Source organism: Armigeres subalbatus, unplaced genomic scaffold, assembly GCF_024139115.2.
Source record: "Armigeres subalbatus isolate Guangzhou_Male unplaced genomic scaffold, GZ_Asu_2 Contig823, whole genome shotgun sequence".
Taxonomy (NCBI): Eukaryota; Metazoa; Arthropoda; class Insecta; order Diptera; family Culicidae; genus Armigeres; species Armigeres subalbatus.
The window spans coordinates 118,633-142,444 of NW_026943616.1; the positions used below are offsets into that span (position 1 = coordinate 118,633).

At 37.8% G+C, this 23,812-nt stretch overlaps 1 protein-coding gene across 5 annotated transcripts in view; it reads right to left on the minus strand.

The window, feature by feature from the left end:
* The window catches only part of LOC134204693 (uncharacterized), a 109,102-nt gene that overhangs the window by 1,239 nt on the left and 84,051 nt on the right, over positions 1-23,812 (minus strand). For all 5 annotated transcript variants that reach the window (XM_062679473.1, XM_062679472.1, XM_062679471.1 and 2 more), the window contains exons 3-7: positions 9,391-9,833; positions 8,643-9,252; positions 8,465-8,575; positions 8,137-8,358; positions 7,961-8,066 (exon numbers count right to left, since the gene is read on the minus strand). In XM_062679473.1, coding sequence (XP_062535457.1) covers positions 7,961-8,066; positions 8,137-8,358; positions 8,465-8,575; positions 8,643-9,252; positions 9,391-9,833 — 1,492 coding nt within the window. The remainder of the gene's footprint in view (positions 1-7,960; positions 8,067-8,136; positions 8,359-8,464; positions 8,576-8,642; positions 9,253-9,390; positions 9,834-23,812) is intronic.

A 23,812-nucleotide genomic window follows, 5' to 3' on the forward strand; every position in this document is an offset into this window, starting at 1 on the left:
TTGTCGTATTGAGGCGGGTTTGCTTCTGCAACGACAATAGAGACAATATTGCCACCGAGCGTCCGACCAGCTGCGGTTTCTTAATTGATGACTTGTGAGAGAAGTCAGATTTTTACTTATTTACTATTTTAATTATTATTTAATTATATGGAGCGTTAGAACATTACATACCCCTCTTCACGCTTATACCTTTCGACGGTTTGCCTTCTCTAAGCGGAACTTCAACATCACCAGTAATGATTATCGGTGCTATAATAAACTACGTTGCAAACATTATGTTCATTTCACGCAACAAAATCTCCGACGATACCTAAAGAAGTTTTGGTCTTTCGTGAATTCTAAAAGGAAGGAAACTGAACTGCCATCAAGTATTTTTCTCGATTACGATTACGTCTCAAGTGTATTTTCGGGCTATTCGCCTTTTTAGGATGAAATTGATAGAACTGTAAGTGGAGTACCCAGCCGTGTAGTGGATGTGGATGTCTTTAGGCCGAACTCAAATCTACTGAGCATTAGCATGAGCATGATTATCCGCCCACGGTTGTTACTCCGTGATTGCCAGGTCTGTACTCTCCCGCACAAAGCAGAACTAAATTTCAATGACCGACCGATCGCTGTGCTTACTGGAGAAACCCGTTTAGACTGATCTTAAATCTAGTTTCGACAAGGTTAAATATGACCTGCTGCTTGCAAAACTAAAAAAATAAGCGTGTTGAGAAAATCGTAAGGTTATTCCCGATTCATGTCGACTATGAGCTTTTTCTTCAGGAATAGAATTTGTTAAAATGCGAAAGGTTGACCTTGAGTATAGAGAACAGAATTGTATAGTCTCCGGTGAACAGGCCCAGTTTCATCACATGACAATGATATTTGATGTTTCTCTACGTCAGGGAGAAAAATGATGACAGAAAGTACATATTGATTGTTAAATGGTTGTTAAATCCGTTTATGATCGTTAAATCCACCTTGTGACATTCGGGATAAGTCTCAATAAAAAAATTGTATAGCAAGTTATGTCAGGTAATTCTGACACAAGCCATCAGGCGTTTTAACCGTGCGTAAAAACAGGCTTTGCAAAAATTAGACGGGAACTAATTTCATTATCTTCTTCTGTCTCCACCCCCTCAAATTTGCATGGCCATAATTTAGTAATTCAAGGGGGGAGGTAGATTTAAATTTTTATTCTTTAGGAAATTCTTTAGGAAAACTGATGAGTTTTTCGATTTTATCAATTTTTCAATTTTTTGTTTCCCACTCCTTCATTATGGGACAAAAGAAGAAATCAATATTTGTCTTGGTCTTAGTTGCAAATCATATGCAAATCAACACATGAATAGCCACCTGAGAACATTTTTTTCTAACCATGGGTTAGAAGTAGAATATATTAAATGACTAGTCGACCTGGCAGACGTTGTCCTGCATAGGGTATCTGTTCCCATATTAATAACAGTTCGTATATTAATCCCAACCGACGATGAACCAAATAAAAAATCAATTTATTTACAATTTCTCACTTCGTATATACACAATAATGGATGGAACACATTCTTGAATGTTTGGAATATTATTCAAGATTTTGTTCAAGTAATGTTTTAATTCACAAGAATTAAATTATTAAAAGATAAAATTATAAAGCACTTTTATTTTTATTTTCCTACCTCTGAACTGATGGTTTGATGCACTGCTCGATTGCTACTAGCAGATTCATCTGTTTTCAAGCCGTTGTTTTCCACTCAATTTCAAGCTAAAACAATTCTATCCCTTAAAAATTCACTTCACAGCACATAAAGCACATCACATTTTCACTATGAATATAATTATATTTGAAAAACCAACGCGATTTCCTATAGTTTGATATAGGTTTATTTCGAACAGCGTCTAAATTATCCTTGTCCGTATTCCAAACTGTTTACATGGCTTGCAGTCAATGAAAATAAATACTAAGGTATGGAAATCCATATGCTGTGTGCGTGCCTTTCGTGTATGGCGAAAAACCTTTCAGCGAAAAACCTTTCACTACTACATTCGAACGAGCTCCCATAAGAAGCCGTGCAAATATGTACGTCACCATTTGCTGTTTACATTTTCCATCATCCACTAATACACTTGCATTTGGTCTTCTTCCTCACCTTCTATCTATCTCATTGGCTTGCAGTACTCTCAAGGGTTGCCGAACTAGATTTTTATTTCAAAGCGCTTGAATGAACTTTCACTGTGAAATTCAACTTTTATGTTTGTAAAATAAATTATATCGAAATTATCTTTTTATGACGAACACAAAATTGAACTGATAAGATGGAAAACTGCAACCAAAACAGGAATTTAGTAATTATATTTCAACTCAACTACAAACAATTGAAGAATTCGGCATCACTGCAATCATATCGTTATAATACGTATACGTATACACACAAGTAATAGTGTGCGTATTTTATGTTGGAAACAGTATTATTGATATAGGTACAGGCATAGGATTAACTGTTTTTGAATGTTATTGAAATAGGTGCATGGCGGTGATGATGTTTTTTAGCTAAATACTTCTATAATGTGATGAAAATTTTATTTTTGAAGTTATCAAATTGTTTTCAATTAAAAATTACATGAGCCGAGCATAATTATTCTCATGTTTCTTGATTATTGGGTGAGAAATCAATGCATTTCATATGCGCATTGCCTTATTGTTATTGATATAGGAACAGATACCCTAGTAGGCGGAAATGCGCGTTGCGAATGGCCATGCAAAATTTCCATACGAATCTTAATTTTAGTTTTTCATGATTTACTCAACTTAACTCGTGATTTTCGTATGAGGAAATATCATATAAACCCGTCGGAAACGATAACGAACATATCTGCTGAAGGAATGAAGCAAATCCATCCAGCCGTTTTCGAGTTATGCGGATACGAACACAGACCATTTCATTTTTATTATATAGATAGAAGATTAACCTTGGGTTGAACGGACGGATTTATGTGATGTCACAAACGTCAAAGTTGTTGAAATAACTATTAGACAATAATTAGACAACAATTATTGCAGGTTAGCCAATTTTGTGATTTTCGGTTTACTTAAACTTCAATATCTCAGCCCCGTTAGATTATTTTTTCAATCTGTTTTCTCTAAAACTTCCATTATAAAAAATACTTTTTGAATAATACTTGATAAAGCATGAGAAAACATTTATTTTACGTATACGAAGCGATTTTCTGCGAAAATCATCGAGAAAACTTGTATTTTTATCACTGTCATAAGACGAGTTTAGCACGATTCCATTTAATTCCACCACCTCGTAATACTTTTACATATACGTATTTCGACCTCAACTGTAAGGTCGTCTTCAGTGTCTCGTACTTGACTCGACTTCGACTAAATAAATTTTCTTGTATTTTTTTATGATATTTAAATGGTTGTAGGTGTCATATAATTGCATAATACCAACCAAATTACCATGTAGGATACTCATTATGGTCCACAGAAAATTCAAAAAATATTTAACCATTGGAAAATTGATTAAAATGTGGTGAATATTGGTAATATGTGACAACAAATACGAAAAAACAGCTTTTTTTAAAAAGTACTCTGTCGAAACCTCTATATGCATTATTTTTTTGAATTTAGGGTTGTTTTACAGAAATGCTCCAAATGCGAAAATCTTTCATCTAAGGCTTGAGCACCATGACTTTTTGCACATACGAGTTAGAGAGGTATCGAGATAGGGAACACATTTATATTTGGCCGAATGCCGTTTAATCGAACAGTTAAAAAACATATTAAGTGAAGTTAGAAGAGAGGTGTTCGAAGTGAATGATGAACAGCGAGAACTGATAAGTGGGAAATGAGATTTTTTAAATGCGTACAGAGTAGTGAGAAGTGAGTATTGAGAAACGCAAGTGAGTACTAAGTAGTGAGATGTGTGCAGTAACATGTGAGTAGTGGAAAGTGAGAAATGAGAAGTGAGGAGAAAGTGATGAGAAGTGAGTTGCGCTAGTTGCGAAGTGAGAAGAAGGATATGAGTAGTGAGAAAAACAGAAGCAAGAGGTGAGAAGGAGGGAGGATAACTATGATGTGACTAGTGAGATGTTAAGTAGTGAGAAGTGAGTGGAGAGATATAAGACAGGAAAAGGAAGACAGAAGAAGAAAGAGAAAAAAATAAAGAAGGAAAAGGAAAGAATATCGTTTCTCACTTCTTGTTCCTCGGTCCTCACTTCTCACTTCTTAATATTCCCTTCTCACAACTTACTTTTCACTCCTAATTTCTCACCTTTTCACTTATCACTACTTACTTCTTACTTCTCTTATCGCACATTTCGCTTTACATCTCCCTTTTCCCATTACTCACTTCGCACTTTGCACTTTTCACTATTAATTTCTCACGTCTAATTTCTCACATCTAATTTCGCACATCTAATTTTTCACGTCTCATTTTTCACTTCTTAATCCTCACTTATAACTTCTTATATATCACATCCGACTTCTTATTTCTCACTCGTCACTTTTCACTTGACACTTTTCCCTTGGTACTTTTCACTTCTCACTATTCGCTTCAATCTTCGTACTTTTAACTTCTCACTTCTCACCTCTCATTTCTCACTTCCCACTACTCACCTCTCACTTCTTACTTCTCATTTTTCACTTTACACTTCTAACTTCGAATTTCTCACTTCTCACTTTTAACTTTTTATTTTTCACTATTAATTTCTAACTTCTCACAACGCACATCTCCCTTCTGACTTCGCACATATCACTTCTCAATTTTCACTTTTCACTTCTCACAAATAACTTTATATACTTCTCATTTCTCACTCATCTTATTTCACTTCTAACTTCTAACTTTTCACTTCTCACTTCTCCCTTCACACTTTTCACTTCTCATAACTCTCTTCGCACTCCAAATTTCTCACTTCTCACTTTGTATTTTTCACTTCCCACTACTTATTTCTCACTTATTTCAAAGTTCTCACTTCTCATTTCTCACTTTCCTTCTCTCACTTTTAATTTCTCACTTCTAACTTTTCCTCTCTCACTTCTCATATCTCACGTCTCATATCTCATTTCTTTCTTCTCGCTTATCACTTTTCACTTCTAACTTCTAACTATGTCGTGCATGTACTGTTTCTGACAACATCGAGTTAGCGAGGTTAAAATGCTTTGGAAAATTACTTCGACTTAGAGAATATAGCGTGTGGGAGATATCGACTTACGAAGGAGCGCAATATGCTAGATTCAATGGACTTTGGATTTCATCGAGTTAGAGAAAATATCCAGTTATAGAATATCGAGTTAGGAAGAGTTCACTGTAGTGTTTTTTTGGGACACCCTACTACACCCTACTACAAATTTGAACAAAACAAATGATAAATGCACTTAATCCAAAATTTATCTTTGGATAAGAATGACAAAAAATCTATCGAGAGTTTAAATGTTAGGATTAAAATGGCTACCTGAGCAGTGCACAGGTTGCATATGCGGACGCGATGCCTCTGGTGAGAAGTAAAAAGTGGGAAGTAAGAAATGAAAAGTGAGAAGTGAAAAGCACACATCATGCACGCGTACAAGAAAGGATGAGATTGGGCAACGACTGCTACGTGTACAAAAAATTAAATTTAGCGCGCGCGAGTCTCTCGAAGCTTGTGTACCTCACATTAACATTGGCGAGTCGCATTGAGACATCCAGGGTTCAGAAAAAATATTTCAAGCTCTTTTTAGTGGAATGTATTCAACCGTCTAAGACGAGTTTAGTACTCTCCATTTAATTCCACTACGTTTTGTTACCTAAAAAAATGAATTTCAAAAAGTGCCTGCGCAATACGCCCGACCTTAACCAAAGACGTTTCACAGCCCTTCATTAGTATTTTATCAATCCCATAATAAAAAGGTTACATATCCTTATTTGCTTGACATTGAAAATCAACATAAGTCCATTTAAGCAAGTTTGAATCACATTTCAATAGTTTTCAAACAATTTGGAAGCAACTGTTGCAAGCTCGCCGCGCTTGTGCCCAGTTGGTAGGGGCATATCGTTCTACCTACACTGGGGCGTGTTGACCAGTGAAACATATTTTTAAGAACGTTACATTTTTTAAGAAAACTGTGAAAAGTTATTTTGTTGCCCAACTGAGTGTTCCTGTGCAAGTTTTGCGGACAGTATGCTAGCGTCGCTCCAGAATGTTGAGCAAACAAACATGAAAAGTTACATCAAAACTGTAATATTTTGTATTTAGCTATTATTTTCATTATGTAATACAAAAATACTTCCACATTCACATAGTATGATGGTTTTACAAATATTTATAGGTACCAACTGATTTTGACCCTTAGTTAGTTATAGTTTTCTAGAAATCAAAGGGGGCGTTTTGGCCAGGTGGGGCGCATTATACCGTCTTACCCTAATTACAACCAGAAGAAAAAATGCATTTTAAACATTTCTTCGGAAAACCCTAAACATTTTCGTTGCCAGAAGACCGATCTAAGATTTTGGATAAGGATAAGGACATAATGCTGGAAGAGTTTGATTATTCTAACCAAAGTTGTGCTGATTTGAATTTCGACAAAAATTTTCCTATCAAAACCTTTTTGTCTTACTCCTGTACATCAAGAAGGCTGTAAAGCCATCGCGGAAGACTCAAACTACCTTGGGAACCGGTCAACGGGGGAAGGGCAATCCTCCCATGTCGTTGTTTCCACAGAATTCTGCGAACAGCTCTCCGTTTTCGCTCATTTCTCCATGGTAACGGACGATCTTTGATGCGCTCGTGGTTCGAGTTGTCGGATCCAATCTTCGCATTGAAGTCGTCCATACAAATCTACTATTATTTTTTTGACTGTAGTTTGATGTTTCAGAGATGGCTTTCAGTCTCGAAAAAATCATAACACTGTTATTAAATTTTGTCCAACGTTTCGGTCCATTCGGGACCGTCCTTGGGGACTCAATTTCTACAGGTTTATTATGAACTGTAGTTCTGCTGAACCATTGATTGTCACGAAGATTTTCCAACATAGACAATTCAGAATAGTTTCCTGGGGACATTCAAAAAGAAATTTCGAGAAAATTAAGATGAATCAAAATAGATCGGGTTATCCCGGAGTGATATATAAGATTTTCCAGTGGAAAATTAAAAGACTTTCAAGGGAAAACAAAAATTTCAGGAAGAAACTAACACGAAGACAAAAAAAAGCTAAACCTAGGCATCAGTTACAAATGTTTTCTTAGAAGTAACTAGCAATCCTGTTGTAGTATTTCTAGGGGTAACGAAAGGCAAGTGATGATATTCACAGACTGTGACTGTACCACTTGGTTCTTGAAATGAAATCTATATACATAAAAATGAATTTCTGTCTTTCTGAACCTTATAGACTCGGAAACTACTGAACGATCAGCGCGAAACTTTGTATGTGGAGGTTTTTGGGGTCGGAGAAGGTTCTTAAGATGGTTCGAGATCCCTCCACGCTTTGGAAAGGGGGCCACCATACCTCACCATACAAATGAAACACCAATTTCTTCATAACTCGAGAATTAATAAGAATAAGAATAAGTTAATTCTAGGCGAAACGAAGTTCGTCGGGTCTGCTAGTAAATAATAAAACATAAGTTAAATTGTTTTCCAGGAATTGCTGGAATGCATTCAAGTGAACGCAAATAAATTTGAATTTATGCAAATAGCTATATCCATCCTACTAAAATGATATTTTGACCTATCTAATGTATTTTTTCTTTTATTTTGTTAATAATGCGAGAAAGACACCATTAACGCTAGGTGTTTTTTAATCTGGTTTTTTGATTGTTTAAATCTTAGATGGTTATTTTACAATGCATTTGAATGCTATGACGAAAGTTTTTCATTATATGGGCTACAAGCTTAGCACAACGAGTAAAAGTTGACATGTTAACTATTTTGAATTGATTTTTTTTTGTCGTAAATAGAGGTTGAAGTGTGTTAATACTGGTTATTCTGCACATACCAAAATCCGAATCTGGCTGATTGGACACACCATCCGCTACGCCTCTGTCCCACGTTGGGCCGTTTTCATCAGGTGGAGAACTCATTTTATTGGATTTATTGGAGCTCTGTACAGATAAAATTAGAAATTAAAATTCAAAAATATCTTATCATACTTGGAGCAGACAAGCTACTTACGTAATGATCCTCTTCCGTCCTGCCGTATTTTTGTGCCATGTGCTTTATCAGCGTATCATTCTTGATGTCCAGGCACTCTACCCTTTCTCCGCCAATGTCCGACCCCGAACACCCACCATTCGTACTCGACTCCTGTCCATTATCTTCCTCCTCCTGTTCGTTTTTCAGCCAAAGGGGAACCTTTAGCACACTCGTCTGCAACCCTGTGCGATCTCGTGTTATCTGTCGAGAGAGAAACGCAAATAATTTAATGAAACATTGTTTGACTTTTTTCATTCACGTATTTTGCGGGGAGTGCGCACCGCAACCAAATAACAAAAATACCAACCTGTATATGCTGCGCTAATGGATGACTCGAGCGAGGCTTGTGATCTAGCTCAAATAGTGCCGACTGCAGCTTGTACCTAGCACCCTCCAAGTATGTTAACATTGACCTTATCTGTGCAAACAAAAAATGCGAAATTGGTTTACAACGCCCCATTTTTAACGCAGACCAAATTACTCACATGATACAACTTATCCGCAATGTTTTGATTCCCCTCAACATTGGGTTCGAATGTTTGCGAGAATCCTTTGAGACTGTTTCGAGATCGTCGCTCCCGGTCCAGATCTTGGCGGATCAGTTGCAGCAGTTTGACTAGTGATTGCTTTCTTCGTTCTCGATTCATGGCCAGGGTGGTGTGCTCGCAGTAGAAGTCTGGCAAAAGCTGTTCACTTGGTCCTTCCGTAGCTCGGCGAATGTTTTTCAAAACGTCTAAATCTTTCTGCACGTTGCACATCTGGACCTGCGGACCGAGTCGATCGGTGACCTTCGTCACAACTGGATTCATATCGGACACCAGTCGTAAGTAGCTAGAAACATAGTTTTTGAAGTGGTTGAGCCGTTGGTTTTCCAGCGATTGCAACATCGAAGATCCCCGAAGGACGGACATCTCCCAATCAACGCGCGCTCGCTCGGCTCGGATACACAGAGTGTAGTATTCAACGTCTGCTTTCTTGACGGTGTCTTCTGCTTTCTTGCGTTTGGTATCTAGCTTAGAACTGTCCTTCTCGGAGGATTTTGATTCCTTTTCTATGGTTTTGTGCAGTATGCCCAACGATGGTGATCGTTGTAATCTAGAAAAGAATATTGGGAAAAAATATATTAAACAACTTAAACACCATTGGTTCAAAGTATAGGACATTTTTTTCATTGGTAGATGCCTAACTTTGCAATGATGATGATCCAAATTTGTTCCCACTTGTCATACTTACTTTACATCCAGCATTGCGTCCTGCAGTTTCTCATTCTCTCGCGATGCGTGATGTGAACCCTTCTTGGCCTTCAGCTCGGCAGCCCTCCACTCGGCCAGAATCCGCGCCGACTTGTCCACATTGTTCTCGATAGCCTTGCGGGCCTTGTGCTGGTTGTCCAGTACCGTTTTGAGCGGTTTGACCAGCTCGTCCGCAAGCGAGTTGGAAAACTGTCGGTGAATCTCCCCGCGGCTTTCGATCTCCGTGGAAACCGCTCGCCACGAGTCGGCGATCGTTCCAGGCAAATCACGGCACGCTTTATTGAGCTTGTTGGCAATTTTGGAAAGTGACTTTGCGTAGATCTGTTCGATCTCCGTACGCTCCTGCAGGATTGCAATGAGATCCTTGCCAAAGTCACCGCCCTGTTTGACGAATCGGCGGATCTCTTCGAAGCCATTCTGACCCTGAAAAGATAAGAGAGAAAAAGTTGCATAAGTCGCTGGGCTCATAATAAATCCTGGGTCGTCCAGAATCCGATGCGTATCTGGTTGTTTTCTAGGGATCCCAGGGATCCTTGAAGCACAAGATTTCGGAGTTCATAAGCTTTTTTGCGTTTTCATTTTCATGTTTGGTAATTGAAGAAGAAATTTAAAATGATTTATTTTATTACAACTACTAATGAATAATCTATTGTTATTGTTGATTGAGTAACCAACCCTGGTGGGAATTATGGTCTTATGCTGACAGTGAAAAGAGCGTTTGCTACTCTTGGGAGGTGCAAATCTGATCGACCGTCTGTTAGGAGGTTAGGAGCGGCTTACATCAGCGAGTACTCCCAGTACTCCCCATGTTTGAGCTGACCAGTGAGGAACTCTAAGCAAAACTGTGCACGCAGCTTTGTTTCGAGAAGGCAGTCATTTTAACGCGATGTAGGTAGCGCCAACCTGGTGAGGTAGAGCCTATCGAAGATTCTTCAGTTACCCAAAAAGGCTATAAGTCATGGTGTTATGTGGGACGCTAAACAGCCCTGACCCGAAGGCCCTCCGACGAGACAGGCGGTTTGCGCAGGCCCAATAAGCCGACATTTTTTTTTTTTTTTTAACTTTTTTTATTTGCTAATTATCTAATACATGCATTTATCTCTTAGACTAGGTGTTCCGTGTTTTCTTAACACTATCATCCTTATTTGCTATGTTACGCTTTTAGTTATTATGATTACATTTTAATTGCCTCTGGTGTAGTGGACAAGATTGGCATTAGATGTTGTGATAAAATTATTATAGCAAAATGCCATTATCATCAATTCCTTGAAATCTGCATTTGATATATGTTCTAATTATATGCTCTCATTTATTGTGTAACTCGAATCAACGTGTATTGTGTTAATTTGAGCTCCATGGTAACGCAAAAATGTTTTTGGTTTTCTCGAGTTCGTGTCAGAACGAAACGACGACGGAAGTCAGTTTGCTGAGTATTGTTGCGGCGAACGGTCGAGCTTAGAAACCTCGTCCGGTCACGACAGGAAGCAAGAAGTGAAACGTAACAAATGAGAAATGGGTAGTAAGAAGTTATTGGTAAGAAGTGAGATGTGATAGGTGAGAAGTGATAAATAAGACAGTGAGTAGCAAGCATCGCGAATCGGACCAAAGCCTGAGAACAATTCTGAAATCCTTGTTATGCACCCAAATACCCCGTTCTATGGTAGCCAGGTTACGTTTTCATCTGTAGAGTGAGCGACTGCTTCATCAAGTTTGGAACCTCATTGGATCCAACACACACGAGCTGGGAACAGCTTTCATAGTGATGGGCGATATGCAAAGGCGCGTGATCGGGTGGTGGCTGATCAATGAAAGAATGTGCGAGAGCGCGCGCGAGAGAGAGTCTCCGTCGCTTGTTGTGTGTTACATTTAGTTAGTTGCGTCTGCGGCGAGATCAATTAGTCGTAGGCAGTTTTCGTTCGTCAGTCGGTGAGCGCTGAACTTCCCAATAGTCGGTCTAAGTCGGTCCTCCTCTTGGCCAACCTGAGCGTTCAAATCTCCTATGATGATTTTGATGTCGTGGCTTGGGCAGCTGTCGTACTCACGTTACAGCTGCGCGTAGAATCCGTCCTTATCATCATCAGTGCTTCCGGAGTGTGGGCTATGGACGTTGAATATGCTGAAGTTGAAGAACCGGCCTTTGATCCTCAACCTGCACATTCTTTCATTGATCAGCCACCACCCGATCACGCGCCTTTGCATATCGCCCATCACTATGAAAGCTGTTCCCAGCTCGTGTGTGTTGGATCCAATGTGGTTCCAAACCTGATGAAGCAGTCGCTCACTCTACAGATGAAAACGTAACCTGGCTACCATAGAACGGGGTATTTGGGTGCATAACAAGGATTTCAGAATTGTTCTCAGGCTTTGGTCCGATTCGCGATGCTTGCTACTCACTGTCTTATTTATCACTTCTCACCTATCACATCTCACTTCTTACCAATAACTTCTTACTACCCATTTCTCATTTCAAGCTCTATCTGGTAAAAGGGCGAATGTCGCAAGAGGATTCTCTTCATCGACTTCCCTCTTTTAAATAAAAGTGACAAGCAGTGGATTTCATCGCGGTTTATCACTTCAGAATGCAAGTTTTCATTGTTTTCTTTCGTTCTGAGGGGAAAAACCGCAACGAAATCATCTGCTTGTCACTTTATTTTAAAAGAGGGGAAGTCGGCGAAGAGAATTCTCTCTTGCGACATTCGCCCTTATTCCAGATAGAGCTTGATTTGTTACGTTTCACTTCTTGCTTCCTGTCGTGACCGGACGAGGTTTCTAAGCTCGACCGTTCGCCGCAACAATACTCAGCAAACTGACTTCCGTCGTCGTTTCGTTCTGACACGAACTCGAGAAAACCAAAAACATTTTTGCGTTACTAATCTAATCTAATCTAATCTAATCTAATCGAACACAAACGCAGCCAGTACAAAGAAAGCATCCTGGAAAATCATTGAGTTAGATGACGCCCAATAATTTTTCTTGTCAATATTGAGGCTTACAGCATACCAGTGGTATGACATAAACTTCAAAGCGGCCAGGCCCACTGCGTTGTGTTTGCCGCAGAGATGATTCTTCGAGATGTATCGTGTTCAAGTAGTCACTTCAACATGATACATATCACGAATCTACAGGGGTTGAAGGATGCGTGGACATACCGTACCATACGCACCGCGTTCTTTTTAAGTTCTTATTTTGGTAGTTTTTATATAAATATGTAGTGAAATGAATAACATTATAATAAGAAATTATATCAAATTTTATATATATATATATATTTGTAGAACATAACATCAATTGGGAGCCAAAGTTAACTCGGGATGTACATCTCTTGTAGAAGAAGCTGGAAATTGTAAAGAATTTGATTATTATTTAGAATGTTATGAGTATCAGATAGCAGGTCATTTGCCAGGACGTCGTCTGCATAAAAATTACATGGCAGGTTGTGAAGCTTTCATTCCTGGGATGTTTTGTAGTGTACTATGAAAATGTTATATCATGAAAATATGAAGATACATAATACAATAATATAAATATCTCGCTTAACTTTTCAAAAGAACCTAAGTAACATTTTGTCATGAATAAATTTGAGAACAGCAATCGATAGCTTTCATGTTTTCCTGTTGATTGCGCTATTTAAACTAATTCATGACTAAAATGTTACTTAGGTCCTTTTGAAAAGTTAAGCGAGATATATAAAAGCATGAAATTATGAAAATTTTATAATATGAAAATAAGAAACATAAAAATATAATGTAATAAGAGAATAAAAATTGCTATATGAAATGAAAAAATATGAAAACATGAAATTAAAAAATGAAGATACAACAATATGAGTACAAAAAAACCTAAAAGCATGAGAATATGAAATTATTGAAAAATTTGAAAATATAAAAAGTGATATTGAAAATATGACAATATGAAGATCTGAAAATAAGATAATATAAAAATATTTAAACACAAAAATATATAACATGGAAATATGAAAGTATAAAAACATATGAAAACATAAAAACATAAACATAAAAATTATAACAACATGAAAGTATAAAGATATAAGAAAGACAAAAAATTTAAATATGAAAATTAAATATACGAAATTATAACAATGTGAAAATATAATGGCATAAAAAACGAAAATACAAATATATGAAAATACAAAAGATTAAAATATGGAATTTGAAATTAAAAATACAAAGACATAAAAATATGAACATATACAGGAATAACAAATGTGAAAGCATGAAAATATAAAAATATAAAAGCGTCATAATGTGAGCACATAAAGGTATAAAAATGGGAAAAATATAAGAATATGGAACATATAATAATATTATAATATGAAATTGTAATAACATGAAATTATTTAAATATGAAAATACAAAAATACAAAATATAAAAGTTTAAAAATATTAAATCATTAAATATCAAAAAAGAAAGTGTAATGTTAAATTTAAATAGGTATAAAAATATGATAATATAAAAATATAATAAAATTAAAATTTTAATGCGCAGAAATAATATACATAAAAGTGTTAGATAAGGAAGGTATAAAATACGTAACTAAAAATATACAATGTTAAAATATAAAATTATAAAAATATGAAAACTTAAAAAATTAAAATGTAAAAATATGAAAAATAAATATAGTGAAATATAAAAAATAAGTATAATGAAATATGGAAAATAAATAAATTACTATAAATTATTTCGTGGACTGGAAACTAGTGATACTCATGTTTCCTTTGAAATCTCTGTCCAGATTGCTATCAGAAATCAAGGTGGGTGTAGTCCTTAATTTCAATCTATGACAAAAATGACAAAAGCATTAGAATAACTATTTCTGGCTTCGCTTATCTGTACCGTCACTAGGGAGAGAAGGAAGAAGTACCACGGAGTTGGATATTGGGAAGGTATTCGTTGGATCAGGATGTGCCTGTAGCTGGCAATGTGACCATGGTAGAACTTACCCCGTAACACACCACGAAGAGGTATCTACCCAGCGTTACGGGTATAAAACATTTTTGCGTTACCATGGAGCTCAAATTAACACAATACACGTTGATTCGAGTTACACAATAAATGAGAGCATATAATTAGAACATATATCAAATGCAGATTTCAAGGAATTGATGATAATGGCATTTTGCTATAATAATTTTATCACAACATCTAATGCCAATCTTGTCCACACAGTTAGGATATTTCCTCTGGTTGAATTAAACCGTGTAGGAATTACAATGTTTTCTACTTAAACTAAACTTAACCTAATTTATACTAAGGGTACAAGGAGCTAATCGTTGCAATAGAAGATTGCAACGATTTTTGTCTAAAATTGGAAATTATTTTGTTGGACATTTGTTGCAATGTCTCAATATTAGAAATTCTATGAAGTTCATTGGTACTATACCACGGAGGCAACTTCAGGATCATTTTCAAAATTTTATTTTGAATCCTCTGGAGTGCCTTCTTTCTGGTATTGCAGCAACTAGTCCATATTGGCACAGCATACAACATGGCTGGTCTAAAAATTTGTTTGTAAATCAAAAGTTTGTTCTTAAGACAAAGTTTTGATTTTCTGTTTATAAGTGGATATAGACACTTAATATATTTGTTACATTTGGCTTGAAGGCCTTCAATGTGGTTTTACAAGTTAATTTTTGGTCCAGCAGAAGTCCTAAATATTTGGCTTCGCTAGACCAATTAATTGGAACCCCATTCATAGTGACAATATGTCTGCTAGAAGGTTTCAAATATGAAGCTCTCGGCTTATGTGGGAAAATTATAAGCTGAGTTTTGGAAGCATTCGGGGAAATTTTCCATTTTTGCAAGTAAGTGGAGAAAATATCCAAACTTTTTTGCAATCTACTACAAATGACACGAAGGCTACGCCCTTTTGCTGAGAGACCTGTGTCATCTGCAAACAAAGATTTTTGACACCCTGGTGGTAAATCAGGTAAGTCAGAAGTAAAAATGTTATACAATATGGGCCCCAGGAAGCTGCCTTGGGGAACACCAGCTCTAACAGGTAATCTATCAGATTTAGAATTCTGATAGTTTACCTGCAGCGAGCGATCTGATAAATAATTTTGGATCAGTTTAATAATGTACAGAGGAAAATTAAAATTCATCAATTTTACAATCAAACCTTCATGCCAAACACTGTCAAATGCTTTCTCTATATCAAGAAGAGCAACTCCAGTCGAATATCCTACAGATTTGTTGAGCCGAATTAAGTTCGTAACTCTTAATAACTGATGAGTGGTTGAATGCCCATGGCGAAAACCAAATTGCTCATCAGCAAAAATAGAATTGTCATTAATATGAACCATCATTCTATTTAAAATAATCTTTTCAAACAGTTTGCTTATTGAAGAAAGCAAACTGATTGGGCGATAACTAGAAGCCTCAGCTGGATTTTTGTCCGGCTTCAAAATTGGAACAACTTTGGCATTTTTCCATTTATCTGGGAAGTATGCCAATTGAAAACATTTGTTAAATAAATTAACCAAAAAGGATAAAGAGCTCTCAAGAAGTATGTAGAAAATACCATCATCACCTGGGGCTTTCATATTTTTAAATTTTTTAGTAATAGATCTCACTTCATCCAAATTAGTTCCCAACGAAGGGTCAAAAACATTATCTTGGTTGAGAATGTCTTCGAAGCTTCGTGTAACCTGATCCTCAATTGGACTAGTGAGACCTAGACTAAAATTATGGGCACTCTCGAACTGCTGAGCAAGTTTTTGAGCCTTTTGTTAATAAAATTTTATTTCCCTCTTTAAGCGCTGGAATTGGCTTTTGAGGTTTTTTAAGAATTTTCGTTAATTTCCAAAAGGGCTTCGAACTGGGATCCAACTTCGAGACATTATTCTCAAAGTTGGTATTTCTCAGAATAGCGAAACGTTTTTTAATTTCATTTTGCAAATCTCGCCAAATAACTTTCAAAGCGGGATCGCGAGTTCTTTGGTATTGCCTTCGCCTCACATTTTTAAGACGGATCAGTAGCTGAAGATCGTCGTCAATAATAATGGAGTTGAATTTAACTTCACATTTCGGAATTGCAATGCCTCTGGCTTCGACAATTAAATTTGTCAAAGATACGAGAGCATTATCAATATCACTTTTGGTATCGAGAGGAATATCAACATCAAAATTCCTATCGATATACGTTTTATATAAATCCCAATCAGCTCTATGATAATTAAAAGTAGAGCTGATTGGATTATAAATGGCTTCTTGTGAGATTTCAAACGTCACAGGAAGGTGATCAGAGTCAAAGTCAGCATGAGCTGACTTGAATCCGTTAAAACTAAATCAATTGTAGAAGGATTTCGACTGGAAGAAAAACAAGTTGGTCCATTGGGATATTGAATAGTATAATATCCCGCAGAACAATCTTCAAATAAAATTTTACCATTGGAATTGCTTTGAGCATTATTCCATGAACGGTGTTTGGCATTGAAGTCACCAATTACGAAGAATTTTGATTTGTTGCGAGTCAGAATTTGAAGATCAGCTTTCAACAAATTCTTTTGCTGCCCATTGCATTGAAAAGGCAAGTAGGAAAGGAAAATGAAGGAAAATTGTCCAAAATTTGTTTCAACAGAAACTCCCAAGGTTTCAAAAACTTTGGTTTCGAACGAAGAAAATAATTTATGTTTGATACGTCTATTGATGACAATGGCGACCCCACCACAGGCGCTGTCAAGACGATCATTTCTGTAGATAAAATAGTTTGGATCTCTTTTAATGGAGAGTCCTGGTTTTAAATACGTTTCAGTTATAATGGCAATATGCACATTATGAACTGAAAGGAAGTTGAATAATTCATCTTCCTTACCCTTTAGAGAGCGGGCATTCCAATTTAGAACTTTCACAAAATTATTTGGATCCATTGAAACGGAGTCCGATAACAATTTTTTGTGTGTACTTTATACCAACCTGAACAGCTTCAGGAATGGTATTTGCTTTGAACATTGCATTATCATGTGATGCAATTGTTCAGTTAAAAAATCAAAATCGGAAGCTGACATGCTACCTGAATCGGCAACATGACCGTTATTTTCCGTTGGGACATGGGTATAAACCTCATTTTGAGAAGAGAAATTTTGTCTACCAGCAGCGATGTTTGCATACGTGGGTATATTGGAAAAATTGGAATTTACTGAAGTGCTTGCTACCCGTTGACGAGCGGCAAAATTTGTTTGTGAATTGTGGTGGGTATGAATTGCTCGACCGGTAACCGGTTTCGAAATTTGAGCGTTTGAAAAATTTCTACCCGTCGAATCTGGGATCCAATTGGAATTTCCCGTCATCAATTTTGCACGGGAATTCAAAACTTTTTTGCGTGAAGGGCATTCCCAGAAATTGGATTTATGATTGCCCCCACAATTTGCGCACTTAAATTTATTGGAATCTTCTCTCACAGGACATGCGTCCTTGGCGTGAGAGGTTCCACCACAAATCATGCATTTAGCATCCATGTGACAATGTTTGGTTCCGTGACCCCACTTTTGGCACTTACGGCACTGAGTGGGGTTTTGGAAATTTCCCCCAGGCCTGCGGAAATGTTCCCATGTAACACGGACATGGGACATAATACAGGCCTTTTCCAAACTTTTCATATTATTTAGTTCACTTTTGTTAAAATGAACTAAATAAAATTCTTGAGAAATGCCCTTTGGGAAGTACCAGAGTGGGATTTCTTTTCATCTTAATGACTTGGACTGGCGCAAATCCAAGTAATTGAGAAATTTCAGTTTTAATCTCATCCAGTGATTTATCATCACTGGGGAGACCTTTCAAGACGACTTTGAACAATCGCTCAGTTTTGTCGTCGTATGTGAAGAATTTATGGCGCTTCTCAGTTAAAAACTGAAGAAGACGTTTGCGATCGTCAAAGGATCCCGGCAAAACGCGGCAGTCACCCTTCCTAGCAATCTGAAATGAAACCTTGATCCCCTGAAGGTTACTCAAGATTTCATTCCGAAATCCAGAAAACTCGGCAACAGATACCACAATTGGCGGAATTCGTTGTTTCTTCGCATGAATCGAATCACCTGGGCTAGAGATAGATTCGATTTTCTCAAATTCGTCGTTAATCAAATCGAACTGATTGCTCAGTTCGATAGGAGATGAAATAATGTCAACGTTAGAGTTAGAAGGAATATCTGAAGTCTCCAGCTTCCTTCTATTTTTCCTCGCTTGCGCAGGTCGGTCTTGAAACCTTGTTTCTTTGAAGAAAGTGGAGAATTCAGAGACTCCCCCTCCCTCTTGTTTTTGTTAATACTCATTGCTTCGGGTAGTATTAAAAACTTCCTTCCGCAAAGAGTGAAAGAACCGCACAGCACGAAAGCACGATGCGGTCTGAATAAGCCGACATTAAAAACAACAATTACGAACGACATAGAAGATTTTTTTTGTTGGGGCGTAGAACCACTGCGCCCATTGAGTTGAACTTTTGTGGTATACCCCTGATTACTCTTCACTATGTATTCGCATCTTATAGGTTGATCACCATTTGTCAAGCAAACAACCTAAGATGCGTCTTTTCCCAGTCCGGTAGAATTGAGTTAATAAAACCCACCACCTTTCCAGGATTTGCAGTCCAAATATCTCCTGGTTGCATAGAGCCACTATTTAGAAATTTAGATCTACCCTTGTACAATGCATCACAACTGCAATCAGTTGTTCCGAGGTTCCATGTTACAGAAACGACAGATATCATTCTGAATCTGGCCAATATTTTTCAAGTGATATCTGCTCGGGCAGTGTCTGGTTATTAGGCCAGTGAAGGTGCAAAGAGCTCTCTTGCTGAGCTCCAAGAGCTTTTCGGTTACTTTAACTGAGAATTACAAATCTCTTTGATTGAGCACACTTTTCGGAAACCAACCAGTTGGTCATCAACCTTTGTGCTTCCCAGGATTTCAATTCCATTTTTATAGTTCAGTATGATATGCCGCAGAAAGGTTCTGGGCCAATAAACTGTGTATTTTAACCTCGTTTCGCAAGTTCGTCTGCTTTTTCATTACCTTCAATGTCACGGTGTCCTGGAACCCAGTAGGTACAGATTTACGGAGTTCTCTTGGCACACTTTTCGCAATGCAAAAATGCAGTCCCAGACAAGTTTTGATATACATTTAAAGCTACTCAATGCTTTGAGTGCCGCTTAACTATCTGTGAGGATAAAAAATATTTGCATATCTATATTTTCTCTCTACACAGATATTAGCACATTTCATTATAGCAAAAATCTCCGCTTGGAACACCGTTGGATAGTTTCCCGTTGCCACTGAGATCGATATCCCAGGGTCGAAGATTCCTGCTCCCGTTTTGTTCCTATTTTGAGCCATCTGTGTAGAATTTTATGGAACTGTCCCGAACAGTGGGACTTCCGACTTCCCAGTCCATACGTGATGGCTCACGTATGTTATAAGGAATATCATAGTTCTCCACAGGTTTCATCCAGTCTCCACTCATATTCATCACTGGCCCATATTGAAAATTTTGTGAGATACTCAAGTGGCTCACTAAATCGCCTGACTTGAATAACTCCAATCGTTTAAGTTTTGCATATTTTTTCCACTTCTAACTGCACGAATTCGTACAATGGTAGCAGATTAAGAATTGCATCTAAAGATTTTGAAGGGGTGCTACCCATCGTTCCCGTTATAGCAATGGACACTAACCTTTGCAGTTTTGTCAGCTTCTTCTGTACAGTAACCTCTTTTCAGCCACCATACAAGAGCAGCATATGTCAGTTTTGGACGAATAATGGAAGTATAGATCCACTTTATCATTTTTGGTCTTAAGCCCCATTTTCTTCCAAATGTTTTAGAGCATATCCAGAAGGCACTAGTTGCCTTTCCGATCGCACACTCAATATGAGCATTCCAGTTCAGTTTAGAATCCAGAATGACTCCCAGGTATTTGACCTGTTCACTAAGCTGAATTTCTAGTCCTCCAAGCTTTAGAGCTTTTAGATCAAGTTTAGATCAAGATCAAGTGAATGGTACAATTACAATTTTTGACGGATTAATGCTAAGGCCTTCCTGAATACACCACAATTGGGTAAAATTTAGAGCCCATTGCATTCTTTCAGAAATGATATTGTCGAATTTCCCCCTCACTATGATGACAATATCGTCAGCAAAGCCTACAGCCTCGAAACCTTTTTCTTCTAAGCTTCCTAGAAGATCGTCTACAACTAAGGACCACACTGATTCTCCGTTTTGAAGCATTGCTGGAATTATTCCGTCCGGTCCTGCAGAGTTATAAGGCACAAAAGATCTCACTGCATTCTCTACCCTGGCTTTCGTGAAGATATCGTCAGCCAAGGCTTGTGCAACATTTTTCGCATCATCATACATTTTACTTGTTCTTACTGAACATCTTTGACTTTCAAACGAACCACTTGTTGTTGGATCCAGGAAAATGGATTTCCATAATCAACTTTAATGTTTCACCAGAAGTTTATGTGGAAAATCCATCCTTTTTTTTCAGATTCTTTAGTTCATTAGACATAGAAGATAATACGACTCGATACAATCGGCAACGACCCAGGCGACGAATAAAGGATCACGATTGGAAGCTTACAACAACAGCTGTGACACCACCAACGAGCTGGGAATTGGCCTTTCATAGTGCTGGGTAAGATGCGCCAACGCGTGATTGGGTGGCAGCCAATCAACGCAAGGATGTGCAAGCTGAGGATAAAAGGCCGTTTCTTCAACTATAGCATCATCAACGTGCACTGCCCACACGAAGGAAGACCCGACGACGAGAAAGGAGCGTTCTTTGCACAGCTGGAGCAGACATGCGATGGATGCCCACTGCGGGACGTCAAAATCGTCATCGGTGACATGAACGCTCAGGTAGGAAGGGAGGAAATGTATAGACCGGTCATCGGACCGGATAGTCTGCATACCGTATCGAACGTCAACGGCCAACGATGCATAAACTTTGCAGCCTCCCGCGGAATGGTAGTCCGAAGCACTTTCTTCCCCCGCAAGAATATCCACAAGGCCACATGGAAATCACCTAATCAAGTAACGGAATTCTTCTCCGACACCACGAACGTACGCACTTACAGCGAGTATTGAAATATTTCCACCACAGCTAGTGATACAAACTGACCGTTGACCGAAAAGTGAGAGATACTAACCTAGTTCAGATAATAGCCTTGATTAATGTTTTATGTTCAGAAGAGTTTGCACCTACTTTTTCAGTAGTTTAGACGGATTATGTTCATACAGAGCTTTCAAAACGATAACAGCTATACATTTCTAAATCCCTGAAGAAGATGTAATATAACATCGAAACGTCGGTAAATAGATAATAAGTAGTTGTTTAACTGCATAGAGACTGCGAAGCCGAGAAAAAATCCCTGTGCTTCCAATATCTTGATAGCCAAATGGCGTCAGACGGCTGTACCAAGATCCATGGGCGTAGCCAGGATTTCGAGAAGGGGTTGCCAACTTTTTTGGTCTTTCTTAATCGCAGTTTTATAGTAGTTTCATAAAAACACATGAATATTAACACATGAAACCAAATCCAAACCAAATCTAAACAATAATGATGAAAACCATAATGGATTTGAAAATGCGTGATTTATTGCTCATCAGATATTGTCAAATAAAGTGAGAAAAATATTAACGAAGTTAAGGATTCTTTAGGAATGCCCCCAGCAACTTCTTCGGCAGTGTCTTCAGGAATTCCACAATAAATTTCACCGGGAATTGATTCGAAAATTCCACCATTATTTACTCCAAGAAAATCTTCACGAGCTTCTTTATAAGTTCTGCAGAATTCCCTGCAATAATTCAAATAATTTCGTGCCGTTTTCTCATAATTTTTAAGAATAAAAATATTCCGTGGAAATTCCGCAGAACTGCCAGTAAACATTCCTGAGAATTTCACGAAAAATCAACGAATTTCTTGTGAAAAATATATTAAGCTCTTTTAGTGGAATGTATTCAACCGTCTAAGACGAATTAAGTACTGTCCATTTAATTCCACCAGTTAATTTTCGTTATCTTTGCAGATACGTATTTCGACCACAACTGTGTGGTCGTCTTCAGTGTCTCGTACTTGACTCGACTTGACTCGACTTGACTCGACTCAAGTCGAGTCAAGTACGAGACACTGAAGACGACCACATAGTTGTGGTCGAAATACGTATCTGCAAAGATAACGAAAATTAACTGGTGGAATTAAATGGACAGTACTTAATTCGTCTTAGACGGTTGAATTTCTTGTGTAAATTCCATAAAATTTTCGATTAATTTCTTTTGAAAATTTCAAAGAATTTCTCCAGGAATTCCACCGGAAATTTATACAGAAATTATACCGAAAATGAAATCAACAATGAAATTTTCGGGGGAATTCCTAGATTAATTCGCAATGAAATCCTGAAAGAATTCCGGATGAAACTTCAAGATTTCCACTGGGAGATCCTCCAGGAGTTTCTCCGAAAATTTCACCTGGAATTCTTCCAGGAGTTCCACCGGCATTTCCACCAAGAATTTCTCTAGGATTTCCTTCGAGAATTATTCCGGTAGTTCTATCGGCAGTTCCTTTGGAAATTCTTCCGGGAATTTCGGCAGAATTGGAATTTATTTAGGCTTCTTCAGGAATTTATATAGATTTTCCATCAGAAGCTCCTCCGAGAATTTCTCTGCGAGCTCCTCAGGGAATTCTCCGGGAGGTCCTCTGATGATGATGATGGTCCAGCTACACACCCCAACAAAGGTTTCAGCTAGACGAGATTTGTCTATAAGATGAATTTTCTTGTTTCCGAGAATGCTTCTGGTAGTTTCCCCGGGGTTCCTTTGAAAATTCTCCCGGGAGTTTCTTCAGAAATTCTTCCAGAAAATTCCTTCGAGAGTTCCTCCGGAATTCCACCAATTCATCCGGGAGTTTCTCCGGAAATTCCTCCAGGAGTTCCACCAGAAGCTATTCTTCTATTCTATGGCTTTTTCAGGAAATCATTTAGGCTTCAGAAATTAAGCTGGAAATTCCTCCCGAAGTTCTTCCGATAGTTTCTCTGGGAGCTCATCCGGGAGGTCCTCTAGGAATTCTTCTAGGAGTTCCTCCTGAAATTCCTCCGGGAGTTCTTACGGGAGATCCACCAGCAGTTTCTACGAGAATCCCTCCGGGAGTTTCACCGGCAGTTTCTCCGGGTGTTTCTCTGAAAAGGAACTCCCGGAGGAATTCCCAGAGTAATTTCCGGAGGAACTCCCGGAAAAATTTTCTATAGGAATTTCCGGAGAAATTATCAGAGGAATTCTCGGAGGAACTGCCGGTGGAACTTCTGGAGGAATTTATTGAAGAACTACAGAAAGAATTTCCGGAGGAAATCCTGGAGGAACTCTCGTAAGAATTCTAGGATGAACTCCCAAAGGAACTTC